This window comes from Canis aureus, chromosome 3 (assembly GCF_053574225.1).
Source record: "Canis aureus isolate CA01 chromosome 3, VMU_Caureus_v.1.0, whole genome shotgun sequence".
In the NCBI taxonomy this organism is placed as follows: Eukaryota; Metazoa; Chordata; class Mammalia; order Carnivora; family Canidae; genus Canis; species Canis aureus.
The window spans coordinates 7,595,187-7,612,130 of record NC_135613.1 but is presented as its reverse complement, the minus strand read 5'-3'; the positions used below and the strand labels follow the sequence as shown (position 1 = coordinate 7,612,130).

At 37.6% G+C, this 16,944-nt stretch overlaps 1 protein-coding gene across 7 annotated transcripts in view; it reads right to left on the bottom strand.

The window, feature by feature from the left end:
* NFATC3 (nuclear factor of activated T cells 3) overlaps nucleotides 1-16,944 on the bottom strand; it is a 139,801-nt gene that overhangs the window by 73,047 nt on the left and 49,810 nt on the right. For all 7 annotated transcript variants that reach the window (XM_077887466.1, XM_077887444.1, XM_077887425.1 and 4 more), the window contains exon 3: nucleotides 14,103-14,265. In XM_077887466.1, the coding sequence (XP_077743592.1) occupies nucleotides 14,103-14,265 (163 nt within the window). The remainder of the gene's footprint in view (nucleotides 1-14,102; nucleotides 14,266-16,944) is intronic.

Sequence of the window (16,944 nt, the reverse complement as noted above, 5' to 3'; positions counted from 1 at the left end):
GACAGAGAGAGAGAGAGAGAGGCAGGGACACAGGAGGAGGGAGAAGCAGGCTCCATGCTGGGAGCCCGACGTGGGACTCGATCCCGGGACTCCAGGATCTGGCCCTGGGCCAAAGGCAGGCGCTAAACCGCTGAGCCACCCAGGGATCCCCTGTGTTATACATTTATTTATTTAAAAAAAATATATTTTATTTATTTATGCATGAGAGACATAGAGAGAGGCAGGGACACAGGCAGAGGGAGAAGCAGGCTCCATGCAGGGAGCCCAACGTGGGACTCGATCCTGGGTCTCCAGGATCACACCCTGGGCTGAACGCAGCACTAAACTGCTGAGCCACCGGGGCTGCCCTGTGTTATACATTTATTATCTGTTTTCCTCAGTAGCGTAAAGTTCCAAAAAGGCAGAAACTCTGTCTTGTTCACTCCTCTACCCCTTCTTCTTTTAACTGAGGATCTATTAGGGAAATATCCATATTGAATAGCAGTGATACTGCTTTAGCCAATACTATATAGATGACAAAAAATAAAGAACAAAGTGGCATGTATTAAACTTTAAGAAATTAGTGAAGACTTTAAAAGGCACTACAAAAAAGAATGTTGGGATGCATATGATAAAAATCAAAGAAGGCTCTATGAAGGAGGGAAAAGACAGAATCATGAAAATCAGCTAAGAGGCTGAAGCACTAAGTACTAACATCATGTGTACTGAAAGTTTAGAGTAGAAGTAAGAACATAATAGAGAATAGAAATGGAAAGGGATGAATACAATAAATCTTTCCCTTTATAAAGAGATTTTTTTAACTGACTATATATAGAATAATAAAGAGAAAGGAAAAAAGAAGCTATAAGTTCTGAGATTCAGGGGCTCCTGGGCGGCTCAGTTAAGTGTCTGCCTTCAGGTCAGGTCATGATCCCAGGGTCTTAGGATGGAGCCCCCCATTGGCCTCCCTGCTCAGTGGGGAGTCTCCTTCTCCTTGGCTCTCTCCTCTGCCCCTCCCCCACCTAGTCACTAATGTTTTCTCTCTCAAATAAATAACCTCTTAAAAACAAAAGTTCTGAGATTCAGTATCCAAGAGAATGGTGGTATCACTAGCAAAAAAAAGTAAACAAGTCAATGATTTAGAACAACTTTGGGGGAGGGTAATGTTTTCACCTTTAGTCTTGGTATATTCAAAACAACAGTGATACAGCTAGTTGGAAATGTGAGGCTATATAAGATGTATATTCTTTTAGCCAGCCACGTTACTGAACAATAAACACAATGCTTTGCTATCTATTTTGATAACAAAATAATACAATCTATTGTGCCTTAAAAGGATGACGTTTGAAATCTATTTTTCTTTTGTTTTGACATAAGTATGCACTATGAAAGTTCCAGTATAGCAATACTCTGAGGACTTGAAATACACCGAGTTTTAACTGCAACACTGTGATTTGCAGTGTCCTAAGCAAAGTGTGAAGTGATGTATCACCTATGTTCTTTTTCTTTTTTAAAGATTTTATTTAGGGCAGCCCAGGTGGCTCAGCGGTTTGGCGCCTGCCTTCAGCCTGGGATGTGATCCTGGAGACCCGGGATCGAGTCCCACGTTGGGCTCCCTGCATGGAGCCTGCTTCTCCCTCTGCCTGTGCCTCTGCCTCTCTCTCTCTCTCTGTGTCTCTATGAATAAATAAATAAAATGTTTTTAAAAAATAAAGATTTTATTTATTCATGAGAGACAGAAAGAGAGAGAGAGAATAAGGCAGAGACATAGGCAGAGGGTGAAGCAGGCTCCATGCAGGAAGCCCGATACGGAACTAGATTCTGGGACTCCAGGATCACGCCCTGAGCCAAAGGCAAATGCTCAACCACTGAGCCACCCAGGCATCCCCCACCTATGTTCTCTATCTTAACTACTCTGCCATCTTTGCACAAAAACAGCCATAGTCAATATATAAATGAATGAGCATGGCAACATGAGTGAGGTACATTACAAGCATTTTATGACAAGGGGCCAGAGACTGAAATTCCTGTCAATGCATGAGATAATTAGTTCTTCCAAGTACAGAACTAGCCTATGTTGCATAGAACTTCAGAATGTCCTGTATATATTTTTATATATATATAGAAAAGTTTATGAATTTAGAATCCAACTCCTTAGTATATATAAAAAAAATTGCAGTTTTAATACGTTTAATGAATGTAACTACCATATAAATCGAAGAAAACTTTACCAAGAGTTCATCGTTTCAGAAAATCATGTCATTGCCAGTAATGCTACTCCCTAATGGAATTTAGGTTGCTGATTAACATGTATCTGCCTTCATATCTGCAACACCTGCAGTGATACTGCAGGTACAAATATCTAACTATTTCATTGTATTCTACAGTCAATATCAAGCCTTTTCATTTTGAAACACAATTATTCTGTTATAATGTAGTTTTTAAATTTATTTTCTCATACTATCATAGCATTGTTTCGATATTCTTAAATTTATCCATGCAGGTTAATAAAATAGTATTAAAAAATATTTGTTTTGTTTTGTTTTTTAAAGAGTGGGGTTGAATATGATCATTAGTCTGGAAGATGTGCCAAGTCAAGAGGCACACAGGTATTTTCTCTTGACCAGTCTGTCTAAAATCAAATCTTTCAATCGCCTGTCTCTGAAGAATAAACTTGTTAATAAGCATTTGAGGAGTTGAGAAAAGGGGTGAGCAGTCTCCCTATTCAGTATGTAGACTTTCATTATGCCACCCCTCTTAACCCGCTCCATTTTCTGTACAGATTCTCAAGCTCTGCCTTCAGTAATTCTAGAACCTTGAATCTCTACTTCATTCCTTCTGAAAAGTAAATCTGCAATATTCTCACAGGGTAAGACAGTATTTATCATGTGTCTATGCCACATAAGAGAAAAATCTGGGAAGTCTAACTACTTCTTTTATAGACTTTCAACCAATCCTTTTGTTTCCAGATCCAGCTCACATCCCACTTTCAGAGATATTCATTGCCTCAAATTTCTGAGACTTTCCAGGATTTTTTGCTGTAAAATGATTTTTTATTGATTCTTTCTATCCAACAGGCTTAAGTTGCAGCTGTCTAAACTCTAATGAAAGTAAAACACATGTGTTCAATTTACTATATTAAACTGGAAGTTGCAGTTCTCTGCAAATACTTATATAGTCAAGAAATCGATCAATATTCTCTTTTTTTTTTAAAAAGATTTTACTTAAGTAATCTCTACACCTAATGTGGGGCTCAAACCTATAACCCCATGATCAAGCACTGCACACTCTAGGGCACCTGTGTAGTTTAGTTGGTTAAGTGTCCAACTCTTGATTTTGGCTCAGGTCATGATCTCAAGGTCGTGGGACTGAGACCTGTGTCAGGCTCTGGGCTTAGCAGGGTTTCTCCTTGAGATTCTATCTCTCCATCTCCCTCTGCCCCTCCCTCCTGTGCACACTCTCTCTCCCTAAAATAAATAAATCTTAAAACGAACAAAGAGTTGACCAAGCCAGCCAGGCACCCCTCAATATTTTCAGGTGTGATTTCCTTTTATATATTTTCATAGAATAAGTTGATAAATTTTATATAGCTTTAATTAAATTGAAAATAATCCATGAGGGACGCCTGGATGGCTCAGCAGTTGAATGTCTGCCTTCGGTTCAGGTCCTGTTCCTGGGGGATCCAGGATTGAGTCCCATATTGGGCTCCTTCTGGGAGCCTTCTCCTCCCTCTGTCTATGTCTCTGCCTTTGTGTGGGTGTGTCTCATGAATAAATAAATAAAATCTTAAAAAAAAAAATCCATGAAAAATAAAATGCCAACACAATCAGAATTTAAAAAAAAAAAACCTAGGTAAATTAACTAAAGAAAAAATTGGAAACGTATGGTTAATAAGTGATTAGCTATTCCTTTCTGCTATACCTGTTGCTCTTTCATGTTTAATCCAATTGAACAAATTGTTCCATGGAACCAAATGTTCATCTACATAGAGGAAGAAATAGCAACAATTTTGCCACTCTCCTCTAAGTATTGTGAAAGGGACAGGGGTCCATCTAGTTATCTCCAGAGCATAGTACAGTACTTAGCATATTACAGATGCTTGTTCGATCATTGTTGAATGAATGAATTTTGGAGTAAAGAGTACAATTTGGTGGAGCAAAAGAACCATGAGGTTAGTCAACAGAATTACTTAAATTAGAATAGCCACTAAAGTAGACTGTTCAAAAAATAGTTAAGTCTAAAATAGAAAATACAAGTAAAAATTTTATTGCCATCTAATAAGCTACCCAAATATCACATAACGTACCAGTAAGTACTATATACCAAAGTATCCTAGTCATATTAGATGACTCACATTAATACCCGCTTGGCAAAGACATAAGCCACCTGTCCTTTATACTTTGATAGTAAAATAAACCAGTGATGGGGGAAGGTAATCATGCATATAAGATTTCAAAGGGAATATATTTCATAACACGTACTTCAGTCAGCATCTGCTCCAAGCATATGTATACTATATAGCATATGAAAAGTACAGTTTCTCCTATGTATCTTAGGGATTTTAAGGAGTCAAATAAATTAGATTGTCTTCCCATTTCATTTTCAGATAAGCATTATGTTGTAGGCCATAAACAAATTATTGCTGCTACTACTACTCAAAAAATTTTCTTCTAGGATCAGTATACCTCTCTTCAGGCCACCCTCCGCTTTGGAGAAGAAAGTAAGCCAAGTTGTTTGTTATGTTTCTGTATCGTTTCCATAGCAAAGGTCTGTGCCTGCTTAATTTAACTAAAGCTGGAGTGTTAAAGCCCGAAGGTCACTATAGGACAAACTAGAGTAGCTTCAATAAGAGGAATTCTATTATCAGTTCTGCTAAATTACTTGGGGGTAGGGAATCTGAATATATTAGAAACATGAGAACACATTATAGAGATACTAAAAACACAAAATTAAATTTCCATAAGTAAACTGCTTCAAACTGAAAATGTGCATGTAACAACATATAAACAATCATCACCTGGAAAAGGATCTTGGTGCATGAGGAAATACAATCTAAATATGAAAAATTTCTATAATCCCCATTTTTATTTTTTAAAGATTTATTTATTTATTTCAGAGAGAGCGAGCAAGCAGGGGGAGGGGCAGAAGGACGGGAAAAGTGAGAACCTCAACCAGATTACCCACAAGCCTGAGATCATGACCCAAGCCAAAATCAAGAGTCAGATGCCAAATGAATGAGCTATCCAGGTGCCTCGACAATCCCCATTTTTAAAATTTCAGTAATTTTTGAGGTAACATTCAAAATGTCCATGCCTTGGGGCGCCTGGGTGACTCAGTCTGTTAAGCATCTGCCTTCAGCTCAGGTCATGATCTCTAGGTCCTGGGATTGGCCTGTGTCAGGCTCCCTGCTCAGTATAGGAAGTCTGCTTCTCCTTTCCCCTCTGCCCCCCACCAATGCACACTCGCTCGCTCTTTTTTTTTTTTCGCTGGCTCTCTTAATTTTTAAAATGCAAAATATCTATGCCTTAATAAAATGATCACAGTACAATAAGATGTACATGTAGTTTTTTTTCATTTGTTGTTTTTAAAAGATTTTATTTATTTGACGGAGAGAAAGAGAGCACAAGCATAAGAGGCAGACGGAGAGGGAATCTCTTAAAAAAAAAAAAAAAAGACAATGTAGTCATTAGCCACACTTCTACCAAGTCTTGAAATGCTGTTAATGCATCTAAAGAAGTGAATTTCTAATTTTGATTAATTTTTTTAAAGATTTTATTTATTTATTCATGAGAGACACAGAGAGAGAGAGAAGCAGAGACATAGGCAGAGGGAGAAGCAGGCTCCATGCAGGGAGCCCAATGTGGGACTCGAATCCGAACCCCAGGATCACGCCCTGAGCCAAAGGCAGACGCTCAACCACTGAGCCACCCAGGCATCCCTAATTTTGATTAATTTAAATTTAAATGCGGCTAGTGACTACTGGATTGGATAGTGCAGTTCTAAACTCTTCCCTCTGCTTAATATTTTTCCTTTCTTAATATCTACCTTTTCTCTGGCTAATGATTGTTTATTAATGAGCTATCAACATTCCTCAAATAAGTAATGCCATTTCAACCCATTCACCTATTTGCTTTCTTAAGGATATGAATTTCCTCCATCCTACTTTATCGTTATTATCTCATTTGCAAGCTTCACCAAACTGTAAACTTCATGGGAGAAGGAAACATGTCTGATCCCCCCCCCCCCCCAAATTCCCAGCTATAGCAGCAGACTGGCTTCAATCTATTAAATAGCTGCAGATCATATTAACGAATAAGATTATTTACTTCAGGGACACCTGGGTGGTGCACAGTCGGTTAAGCAACCAACTCTTGGTTTCAGCTCAGTAGTGACCTCAGGGTTGTGAGATTAAGCCCTGTGTCAGTGTCTGCATTCAGCACAGAGTCTGCTTAAGATTGTCTCCCTTTCCCTCTTCCCCCAACTCATGCACTCTCTCTTGCTCTTATTCTGCTACTTTTCATGAGGGTTCAGAGCAGTGATCAATGTTTACTTAGTATTAACTCTGTGTAAAGTACTATGGCCATAATAGGTCTAAGATTTTTACTAGGGATTATAAAGGTAGTAGAAACAGCACGTGACTTTAATTCAGGGTTTCTAAAAAGGCTTATCTGGAGAATTAAATGAGACAATGTGAAAGTGTTAATAAAATGAAAAGCACTATGAAACTATAATTTATCTGTAATACAAGAGGCAATATGGTACAACAGAAACCAGAACAGCAGAGTCAAAAGACCTAAGTTTAAGATCTCCATCAATTATATCACGTGTAATCGCAAATCTCTGGCACAATGTACTTGCCTTGCCCCTTTTTTTTTTTTTTAATTTTTTATTTATTTATGATAGGCACACAGTGAGAGAGAGAGAGGCAGAGACACAGGCAGAGGGAGAAGCAGGCTCCATGCACCGGGAGCCCGACGTGGGATTCGATCCCGGGTCTCCAGGATCGCGCCCTGGGCCAAAGGCAGGCGCTAAACCGCTGCGCCACCCAGGGATCCCGCCTTGCCCTTTTTTTTAAGGTTTTATTTATTTATTCATGATAGACATAGAAAGAGAGAGAGGCAGAGACACAGGCAGAGGGAGAAGCAGGCTCCACGATGGGAGCCTGATGCGGGACTCGATCCCAGGACTCCAGGATCAGGCCGGGGGCCAAACGCAGGCGCTAAACCGCTGAGCCACCCAGGGATCCCTGCCTTGCCCTTTTCAAAGAACTTTTGTGAATATTAAATATAAACTATGAGAAAACATTTTATAAACTAAAAAGCACCACAAAAAAGTGATTTTTTTCTGATTAGAAGAAGCACAAATAGGGATGCCTGGGTGGCTCAGTAGTTGAGGGTCTGCTTTGGCTCAGGGAGTGATCCTGGAGTCCTGGGATTGAGTTCCACATCAGGCTCCCTGCATGGAGCCTGTTCTCCCTCTGCTTCTGTCTCTGCCTCTCTCTCTCTCTGTGTCTCTCATGAATAAATAAAATAAAAATTGCAGTTGTACAAGATAAAAAGAGCTGTAGAGATGGATGGTGGTCAAAGTTGTACATTTAATACCACTAAATACCACTAAATTGTATATGTAAAAATAATTAAGATGGTAAATTTTATGTTATGTGTATTTTACCACAAAAATTTTGGGGGAAAAGGTATAAAAATTAGAAGAAGTAAAACTCATTATTCAAAGATGAGTTGACTATTTAGAAAACCCAAAAGAAGCTAAAATAAACTATTAGGTCAAGAAATATAAAGTCAACATAAAAAAATAAACTGCATTTCTGTATTCTATAAACAAAAAATTAAATGGAATAAAAAATAATAGTGTAAAAAACAGTGAACACTGGAAATAACAAAAGATATAAAAATGTCTACTTTGAAAACTACAAAACACTGCCAAGAGGAATTAAATAATACCCAAATAAATGGAGGAATAGACCATTTTCATGGACTGGAATCAATAATATTATTGAGAAGTCACTTAATGACTGAGCCATTCAGGCATCTCTAAACAAAGATTTTTGAACAGGATATAAAAGCACCACCCAGGGATCCCTGGGTGGCTTAGCGGTTGAGTGCCTGTCTTTGGCCCAGGGCATGATCCTGGAGTCCCAGGATCGAGTCCCATGTCAGGCTCCCTGCATGGAGCCTGCTTCTCCCTCTGCCTATGCCTCTGCCTCTCTCTCTGTGTCTCTCATGAATAAATAAAATCTTAAAAAAAAAAAAAAAAGCACCACCCAGCCACATGTCAGCACCTCAGTTGGTTAAGCACCTGCCTTCAGCTTGGGTCATGATCCCAGGGCCCTGGGAGTAAGCCCCATGTAGGGCTCCCTGCTCAGCGGGGAGCCTGCTTCTCCTGCTCTGCCTCCTCATGCCCCCCCCCCCCCCGTTCATTTGTGCTTACTCTCACATGTGCATGTGTGCGCACTGTCAAATAAAATGTTAAAAAATAAACAAAAGCACTATCCATAAAAAAAGACTAATAACTTGGACTTCATTAAAATTAAAAACTTCCACAATTAGAAAGTGGAAAAGGAAGCAAAAGACGAGAAGAAATTTTATTTGCAACACATTGTTCTGACAAAAAACTTACATGCAAAATATTAAAAACTCCTACAAATCAGTAAGAAAAAGAGACAATTTAAAAACTAGTCAAGAGACATGAACAGGCACTGGACAAAAGACGACAGTCAAATGTTTGACAAACATGAAAAGATGTTCAATATCACTAGCCACCAGGAAACCACAAATCAAAACCAGTATGATTCCTCTACAACACTACTGAAATGCTTAAAAAATACCAGGAACCAAAGTTTTGGTGTTGATGAGGATGTGAAGTAACTGAAACCTTCATATATGGCTGGTTAGGAGTAGAAATTGGTATAGGTACTTTGAAATACCAGCAATTCTACTCTTGGATATATAGCAAAAAAAGTGAATGTTTTTGTCTATCAAAATATAGGTGTAGTACATCTGAAACTAATGTAACACTGTATGTTAACTATACTGGAATTAAAAGTAAAAAGATATGTAAAAAAAAAAGAGAGAGAGAAAGAGAGAGAGAGAAAAGAACATACTATCTTTATTCAAAATAGTCCGAAAGTGATCACAAACCAAGTGTCTATGAACAGGGAGACAGATGAAGAAATTACAGCTAATTCATGCAATGGAATACTATACTGCAAAGAAAAAGAAAAACTATCCCCCCAAAGTGGATGACTCTCACAGTCGTAATGTTGAAGCCAGACAGAAAATAAAACATACTGTATGATTCTATACATATGAAATTCAAGAATAAAAAGATGAATCTATGATGATAAGCGGTCAGAAGCATGATTACCTTTGATTGGGAGATACAAATTAGGAAGGGTACAAGGGAGTCTTCTAGGTGCTTAAAATCTATAAGTTGGGGTGCCTAGGTGGCACAGTTGGTTGGGTATCCTATTTTTGGTTTCGGCTCAGGTCATGATCTCAGAGTCATAGAATCAAGCCTTGTATCAGGCTCCAGGTTCAGCACAAGTCCTCTTTTTTTTTTTTTTTTTTTTAACTTTTATTTATTTATGATAGTCACACAGAGAGAGAGAGAGGCAGAGACACAGGCAGAGGGAGAAGCAGACTCCATGCACCGGGAGCCCGACGTGGGACTCGATCCCGGGTCTCCAGGATCACGCCCTGGGCCAAAGGCAGGCGCCAAACCGCTGCGCCACCCAGGGATCCCAGCACAAGTCCTCTTAAGACTCTTTATGGCTCCATCTGCCCCTTCCCACACTAAAATAAATAATTAAATAAATCTTTTAAAATTATTCTGTATCTTAACCTTTGTGGTAGTTTTGTGTGTGTGCACATGTGCTAAAAATTCACTGTGCTGTACATGTTAAGACTTGTGTACTTTAGTGATGTATTCTTACACAGCAATAAAATGTTTAAAACAAAACAAAACAAAAACAGTACAAAGAGAGCAAAATCAGGGCTTTTTCTGAGAACCAAGCATGCCACTCTAATGTGTGATGGGTCAGACCAGTCTGGAATGGCAAATCATGCCTTCCTTTCCTGAGTATTACAAAATTCTCAGAACAGCAGAAAATCTACAAATAGTCTTCTTAGCTGCTGGGAAAGGGCTGCCTCTGTTAGTGGGAAAAATGAGGTCTCAGAAGTAGGCATACACAACTCAAGAGTGTACCATACAAGTGTGGTACAGTACACAGAATCAGGCACATTTTATTTCCAATTTGAGATGACCTCTTCTTATCGTGCAATGCTTGTTTTACTCTGATTATTAGAAAGAGAAAACTTTTGGATAAAAACAATGGAATGAAGTAGTATCACAATCATCTTCCCCCAATACCTAACAAAATTAAATACATGCGTGTGTGGTGGTAGCAGGGGCAGTATGAGAAATGCAAAACATAAGATTACGATTTTGATTTGTGTGGCAGAACTGCTAACTAGTTCATACCTTTATCCACTAGGAAGAGTAATAACAAATAACATTACTAAGTAAATTAATGGAATAAAAGTAATAAATTGAGAAAATAAAATAAAATATTGATATAATGCTAACTAATTTACAGCAAAGTAAATCACAAGTGTAAGTAGTCAGCTCTGAAAAAAGTCAAGGAAAAACTTTCCCTCAAGAATAAAAGATACCACATTCTGCTCCAGGGCCTTTGGCAGAAGCAGAAAAGGTCAGGAGTGCTTACCATCTTCCAGGACTCTGTGCTGTACTAAGGGAACAAGTACAGCTCATGAAAATATGATACATACTAGAGTAATGGGAGTGGGCCATAATACATACGTGATACTGTTTACTCTCTTGAGCCAAACTCAACAAGGCCTATCTTAAGCTAATTCTGTACCTCTTCCACCCAATTTCCTCAGGCTATAGACCAAAGTTCTCAAACAAAATGGGGGATAAAAGGCATGGCAATTAGGCAATTACAGTATACATTTTTAATTTTTATTTAATAAAAAAAAAAAGGAACAAACTATACAAGACATTTGAATAATTTAATAAAGTGAAGGGGTACCCGGGTGGCTCAGTCAGTTAAGTGTCCAACTCTTGATTTTGACTCAGGTCATGATCTCAGGGTTGTAAGATCCTATTTTTGGTGATCCTATTTGTGAGATCGAGGCCTGCATTGGGCTCTGAGGTGGGCATGGAGCCTGCCTAAGATTCTCTCTTCATCTGCCCCTCTCCTTCTGCCCCTCCCACCTTAAAAAAAAAAGTGAAAACAAAATCTCCCCCTCAATATAACACACACACACACACACACACACAACTGAGAAACTAATTGCCAGTGAATGTTCCACACTACAAAATTTAAGAAGTCAATAAATCATGAAATCAAATATAATGATAAAATATGAAATAAGTGGAAAATGTAGCTAAAGAAGCAAACTAAAGTACAAAACACAACTGGAGATCTAAAAACTAAATTAAGGGGCACCTGGGTGGCTCAGTCAGTTGAGTATCTGTCTGCCTTTGGCTCAGGCCCTGATCCCAGGGTCCTGGGATCGAGCCCCATGTCAGGCTTTCTGCTCAGCAGAGAGCCTGTTTCTTCCTCACCCTCTGTCTGCCACTCCCCATTTGTGTTCACTCACTCTCTGTCAAATAAATAAAATCTTTAAAATAAATAAATAAATAAATAAATAAATAAATAAATAAATAAATAAATAAATAAATTTTTTAAAAAAGCTAGATTAGAAACCATGAGCGACAAATATATCAAAAACATCAGTGCAAACATCAGGGCAGGGCTTTAAAAAAATCACAATAAATGATAAGAAAAGACATTGAAGGAATCAAAGAAGAGAACACAAAGACATGGGAGATAAAAACAAGTAAACATCTGAATAGTAATTGGAGTCCCCAAAGTAAAGGACAAAACAAATGAAGAAGAAATGTATACAGATACATAATATAAAAAGGTTTTCTTGCATGAAGGAAGAAAAGAATCTCAGATTAAAAGAAGCATTACAGGTACTAGGAACAGACTGACAAAGAACCATCAATATCCAGACATACTCTAGTTAAGTCAGTAATTTCAAGTATACTGATACAATTCTTCGAGGAAGCAGTTACAAAAAAAAAAAAAGTAAGTCACTAACAAGGAAAATACAAAACACTGATGATACTCAAAGTGTTAATCTCCCCTTAAGCAGAGAACTAGTTTATTTTGGGGGGAGTTGTGGGGTTTCTTAATTTTTAGTAATCTATACACCCATGGGGGCTTGAACTCATGACCACAAGACTAAGAGTCACATGTTCTACTGAGCTAGGGAAGAGCTCCAACAAAGAATCAGCTTTTACTTTTTGTTATTTTTAAAAATATTTATTTTAATTTTATTTATTTTTAAAGATTTTATTTATTCATGAGACACACAGAGAGAGAGGCAAAGACATAGGCAGAGGGAGAAGCAGGCTCCCTGTGGGGAGCCGCGTGGGGGACTCGATCCCAGGAACCTGGTATCACGACCTGAGCCCAAGGCAGATGCTCAACCACTGAGCCACCAGGCACCCCTAAAATATTTATTTTAGAGAAAAAACAGAGAAAAAGAGAGAGAGTATATGAGTAGGGGGAAGAGCAAAGGGACAAGGACAAGTAGATTCTATACTCAGCACAGAGCCCAATACAGGGCTTGATCCCACCACCCACAAACAAAAACACTTAAGAGTAAAGTAAGTAAAAATTAGTAGTAATCATTGAATTCAACTAGATATAGGACTAAAGCTAAATAATGGGGGTGGTAAGGTACAAGGGTGGGGAGATGGCGGTACATCAGTAGGGAAAAATAAGCAACAAAATTTAGACAGCAGAGGGGGAGAGCAAAAGGAGTTTAAAAAAAAACATTATCTCATTTTTCAAAGAAGGGCGTCAATTCAAACCATCTAAATCTTTTAAACAATGATTAATTTCTCAATTATTTAGTATCTCTGACCTTAGATCTTCTTAGGACTCCTGAAAGTGAAGAACAATATCTAAGATTCGGTAGTTCTTAGTTTTACTTGTTTCATTTTTTAAAATGTTTTATTCAAATAAAATTAAAGTTAATATTCAACTATTATGATTCAAAACTTACATATTAAATATATTTCACACACTCAACTATCACAATTTTTATGATTTCACGTTAGTTTTATTTTCTAATAAACTCAGATAAACAATATTTTATTTTATTTTATTTTTTTAAAGATTCTTTCTATTTATTCATGAGAAACACAGAGAGAGAGAGGCAGAGACACGGCAGAGGGAGAAGCAGGCTCCATGCAGGGAGCCCGATGTGGGACTTGATCCCAGGGACCCAGGATTAGGCCCTGGGCTGAAGGCAGCGCTAAACCACTGAGCCACTCGAGCTATCCGATAAACAGTATTTTAATCACAAAGATGCTCAATATAATCTTATCCTTAAAAACTTCATTCTATTTTCTAGTCATCCACTCAGTCTTTCACTAAATATACACAGAGAATTATTTGGAATATTAATCAAATATTAACTGCTTATTTCTGAGGGGTTTAGATTTGGGGTAATTTATTGCTTTATTCTACTTTTTGGCATTATTTAGATTTTAAATGAGCATGTATTATAAAACAGTTGTGTTTTGTGTTGTTTTAATGAGAAAAATAACTGTTTGACCACTATAATCTTGACCCAGAGTTCCAAAGCTGGAGAGTCAGTCCACAATCAAAAGACTGGTTTTTGGGGCAGCCTGGGTGGCTCAGCGGTTTAGCGCTGCCTTCAGCCCAGGGCCTGATCCTGGGGACCCGGGATCAAATCCCACATCAGGCTCCCTAAATGGAGCCTGCTTCTCCCTCTGCCTGTGTCTCTCATGAATAAGTAAATAAATCTTAAAAAAAAAAAAAAAAAAAGACTGGTTTTCAACATAGCAAATAACAACAACAAAAACAACAAAAAACCTTCAATGTAGATAGAAGTGCTGCCATCAAGAACACAAAACCTCAACAGAGGTTTTTGTAAGCTTTGAACTTTCTCTTTTTGGGCACAGTAGTACCTAAATGAATAGACTTTATCATCAACAGATGTAGGACGTCTCCAAAAGCCAACTCATATCCCAACTCATACCTTTACAACAGGATGTCCTCCAGTAGATGCTTTAACTGCTCCTCGGCTACCTTCAGTTTCATAATGGGCTCGATGATGAGTTTTAGGTTGCACTTCAATTTTCAGTTCACATTGTCCAAAATGAGTTGGTAAAGGCCAGTCTAGTGGAGGTAATGAAGATGTGCTATAAACAAAACACACACAAAAAAGACATTTCATCATACTATTATTGCCAAGCAATGATTCAAATCACTTCTTTGCCAGCGCCCAACATTTTCTTCCTGTGATCTCTGAAGCTGAATATTGCAAAATAAAACTTCAGTTAGTAAGTTATAACATTGGATTTGACAGGTACATAAGAAATAATTCTTTAATCTTAAGAATAAAATCAATTTCATTTACTTTTTTGTTTCCTTTATTTTTTTTTAAAAGGACAAATTCTGGGATGCCTGGGTGGCTCAGCAGTTCAGCGTCTGCCTTTGGCTCAGGCCATGACCCCAGGGTCCCGGGATGGAGTCCCGCATCGGACTTCCTGCGTGGAGCCTGCTTCTCCCTCTGCCTGTGTCCCTGCCTCTTTCTCTCTCTCTATGTCTCTCATGAATAAACAAATAAAATATTTTAAATAAATAAATAAATAAAAGGACATATTCTAACATTCTGTAAAACTATAACTGATTCTCAACTATGTATACATAATTATAAAAAGAATTAAAAGAATAATGTCATTTTTTAAAGATTTTATTTGGACAGCCCAAAATAAAATCTTTAAATAAATAAATAAAATCTTTTAAAAAAAAGAAATTTATAAAAAAAAGGATTTTATTTATTTATTCATGAGAGACAGAGAGAGAGAGGCAGAGACACAGGCAGAGGGAGAAGCAGGCTCCATGCCAGGAGCCCGATGTGGGACTCAATTCTGGGATTCCAGGATCATGACCTGAACTGAAGGCAGGCACTTAACTGCTGAGCCACCCAGGTGTCCCGAATAATGTCATTTTTAAGGCAAAGATATCAACCTGCATGAACATATACCAGTGTCTCTCTAAGGAACCAAACAAACATCCCTGTATTTCCCAGTACAAATGTCTCCCTCCCTGGTGTGTAGCTATAGCAGTTAATCTATTGTACATGTTGCTTCCCTGCTTCCTCCCTATTGCTCTTTTCCCTGTCTCTGTGAAATACTGCTTAAGTCAAAGGTATACTGCAATTTGAGGCACAAATTTAATTCCACTACATACTCAGCTGAAAATTATAAGGCCTATCAATACAGCACTCTAAATGTCTATTTCAGAGAAAACATCAGTTGATCAGTAAGATAATTTAAACCGCTTAAAGGGACACAGATTCATTCAGATATTAATATTGAAAATGTGGAATTTAAAAAAGAAATAACTTGGGACGCCTGGGTGGCCCAGTGATTTAGCGTCGGACTTCCTGCATGGAGCCTGCTTCTCCCTCTGCCTCTCTCTCTGTGTCTCTCATTAATAAATAAAAATCTTTAAAAAAAAAAAAAAAAGGTAACATATGTCTACAGGTCTAATATCAAAAGACCTAAGGCTACAATGATTTATATTAAAAATGTCTTCTTGAGATGCCTGGGTGGCTCAGCAGTTGAGTACCTGCCTTTGACTTAGGGCATGATCCTAGAGTTCCGGGATCAAGTGCCACCTCAGGCTTCCTGCAGGGAGCCTGCTTCTCCCTCTGCCTATGTCTTTGCCTGCCTCTCTCTCTCTCTCTCTCTCTCTCTCTCTCTCTCTCCCCCTCTGTGTCTCTCATGAAAAAATAAACCAAAACTTAAAAAAAAAAAAAACCTTCTTAGTGACTGGGGAAATTGGTCTTTTAAGGTCTCCTCCATCTCTGAAATGCTATCATTCTTAGTTGTAAATTTCTAAATTACCTCATCACTTCTTTGAATGTCCTCAGCCTAGCTTTACTACCTACTGTGAACCTCATAGGTATTAATTTTTATTAGTCTGAAACAACTCAATTTCAACTCTCAGCTAGTTTCTACACTTGTTCCCCAGACTAAAGCAAACCCCAAAAAGATTTAGACAATTTTCAGAAGCAGTGTGATAGGCTCAAAGGCACCTTCAAAACCATAATTCCACATTGTATCTTCCTAAATACTAATGAAAAGGCTTTAAAAAAAAATGAAATAAACTCAACTCCACCATGTGTCACTTTAATATATAATAAAAGCTGTCTTTTCTAATCAATTAGACTAGATTGATTCTATAAAATAGAATTGTGGGAAGTGATCAGTCATTTGGAAAATAAAGTTGTTACACTGTTCTCTACTCCAGTCCTCAGCTAGACTCAAAATTCAAATATATATATAAAACATTATATACATAGATCATAAAACTAGTCTGTACATTAAATTTACTAGAAATTTGCAAGTTAGATTTTTGTTTATTTTTAATTAGTTTAGATTGGGGTAAGGCTTTCAAATATAACACAAAATCCAAAAGCCACAGAGCAGACAACAAATTTGAATATGTAAAATGTTAAAATTCCCCTACACTAATAAAAAAGTCAAATTTATAAAGCCAAAATATAGATAAAAAGCAAATTATGAAAAAAAAACTTGCCACAGTATACAAATTTCATTTGTACAATAAACTCTTAAAAATATAAAAAGCCTGTTCGCAATTTATTTTATTAGTAATTTAACCCATACTATAATCAATCTTTTACAAGAAGCTTTTTTAGGTAGGAAAATTCTTTCTAGGGATTCTTTTTTTTTTTTTTTTTTTTTTCTTTCTAGGGATTCTTAAATGTAACTTATTATTATCTACAACTCATTATCCATATGGTTTTAAAATGCTAAATCCAGGGAAGCCTGGGTGGCTCAGTGGTTGAG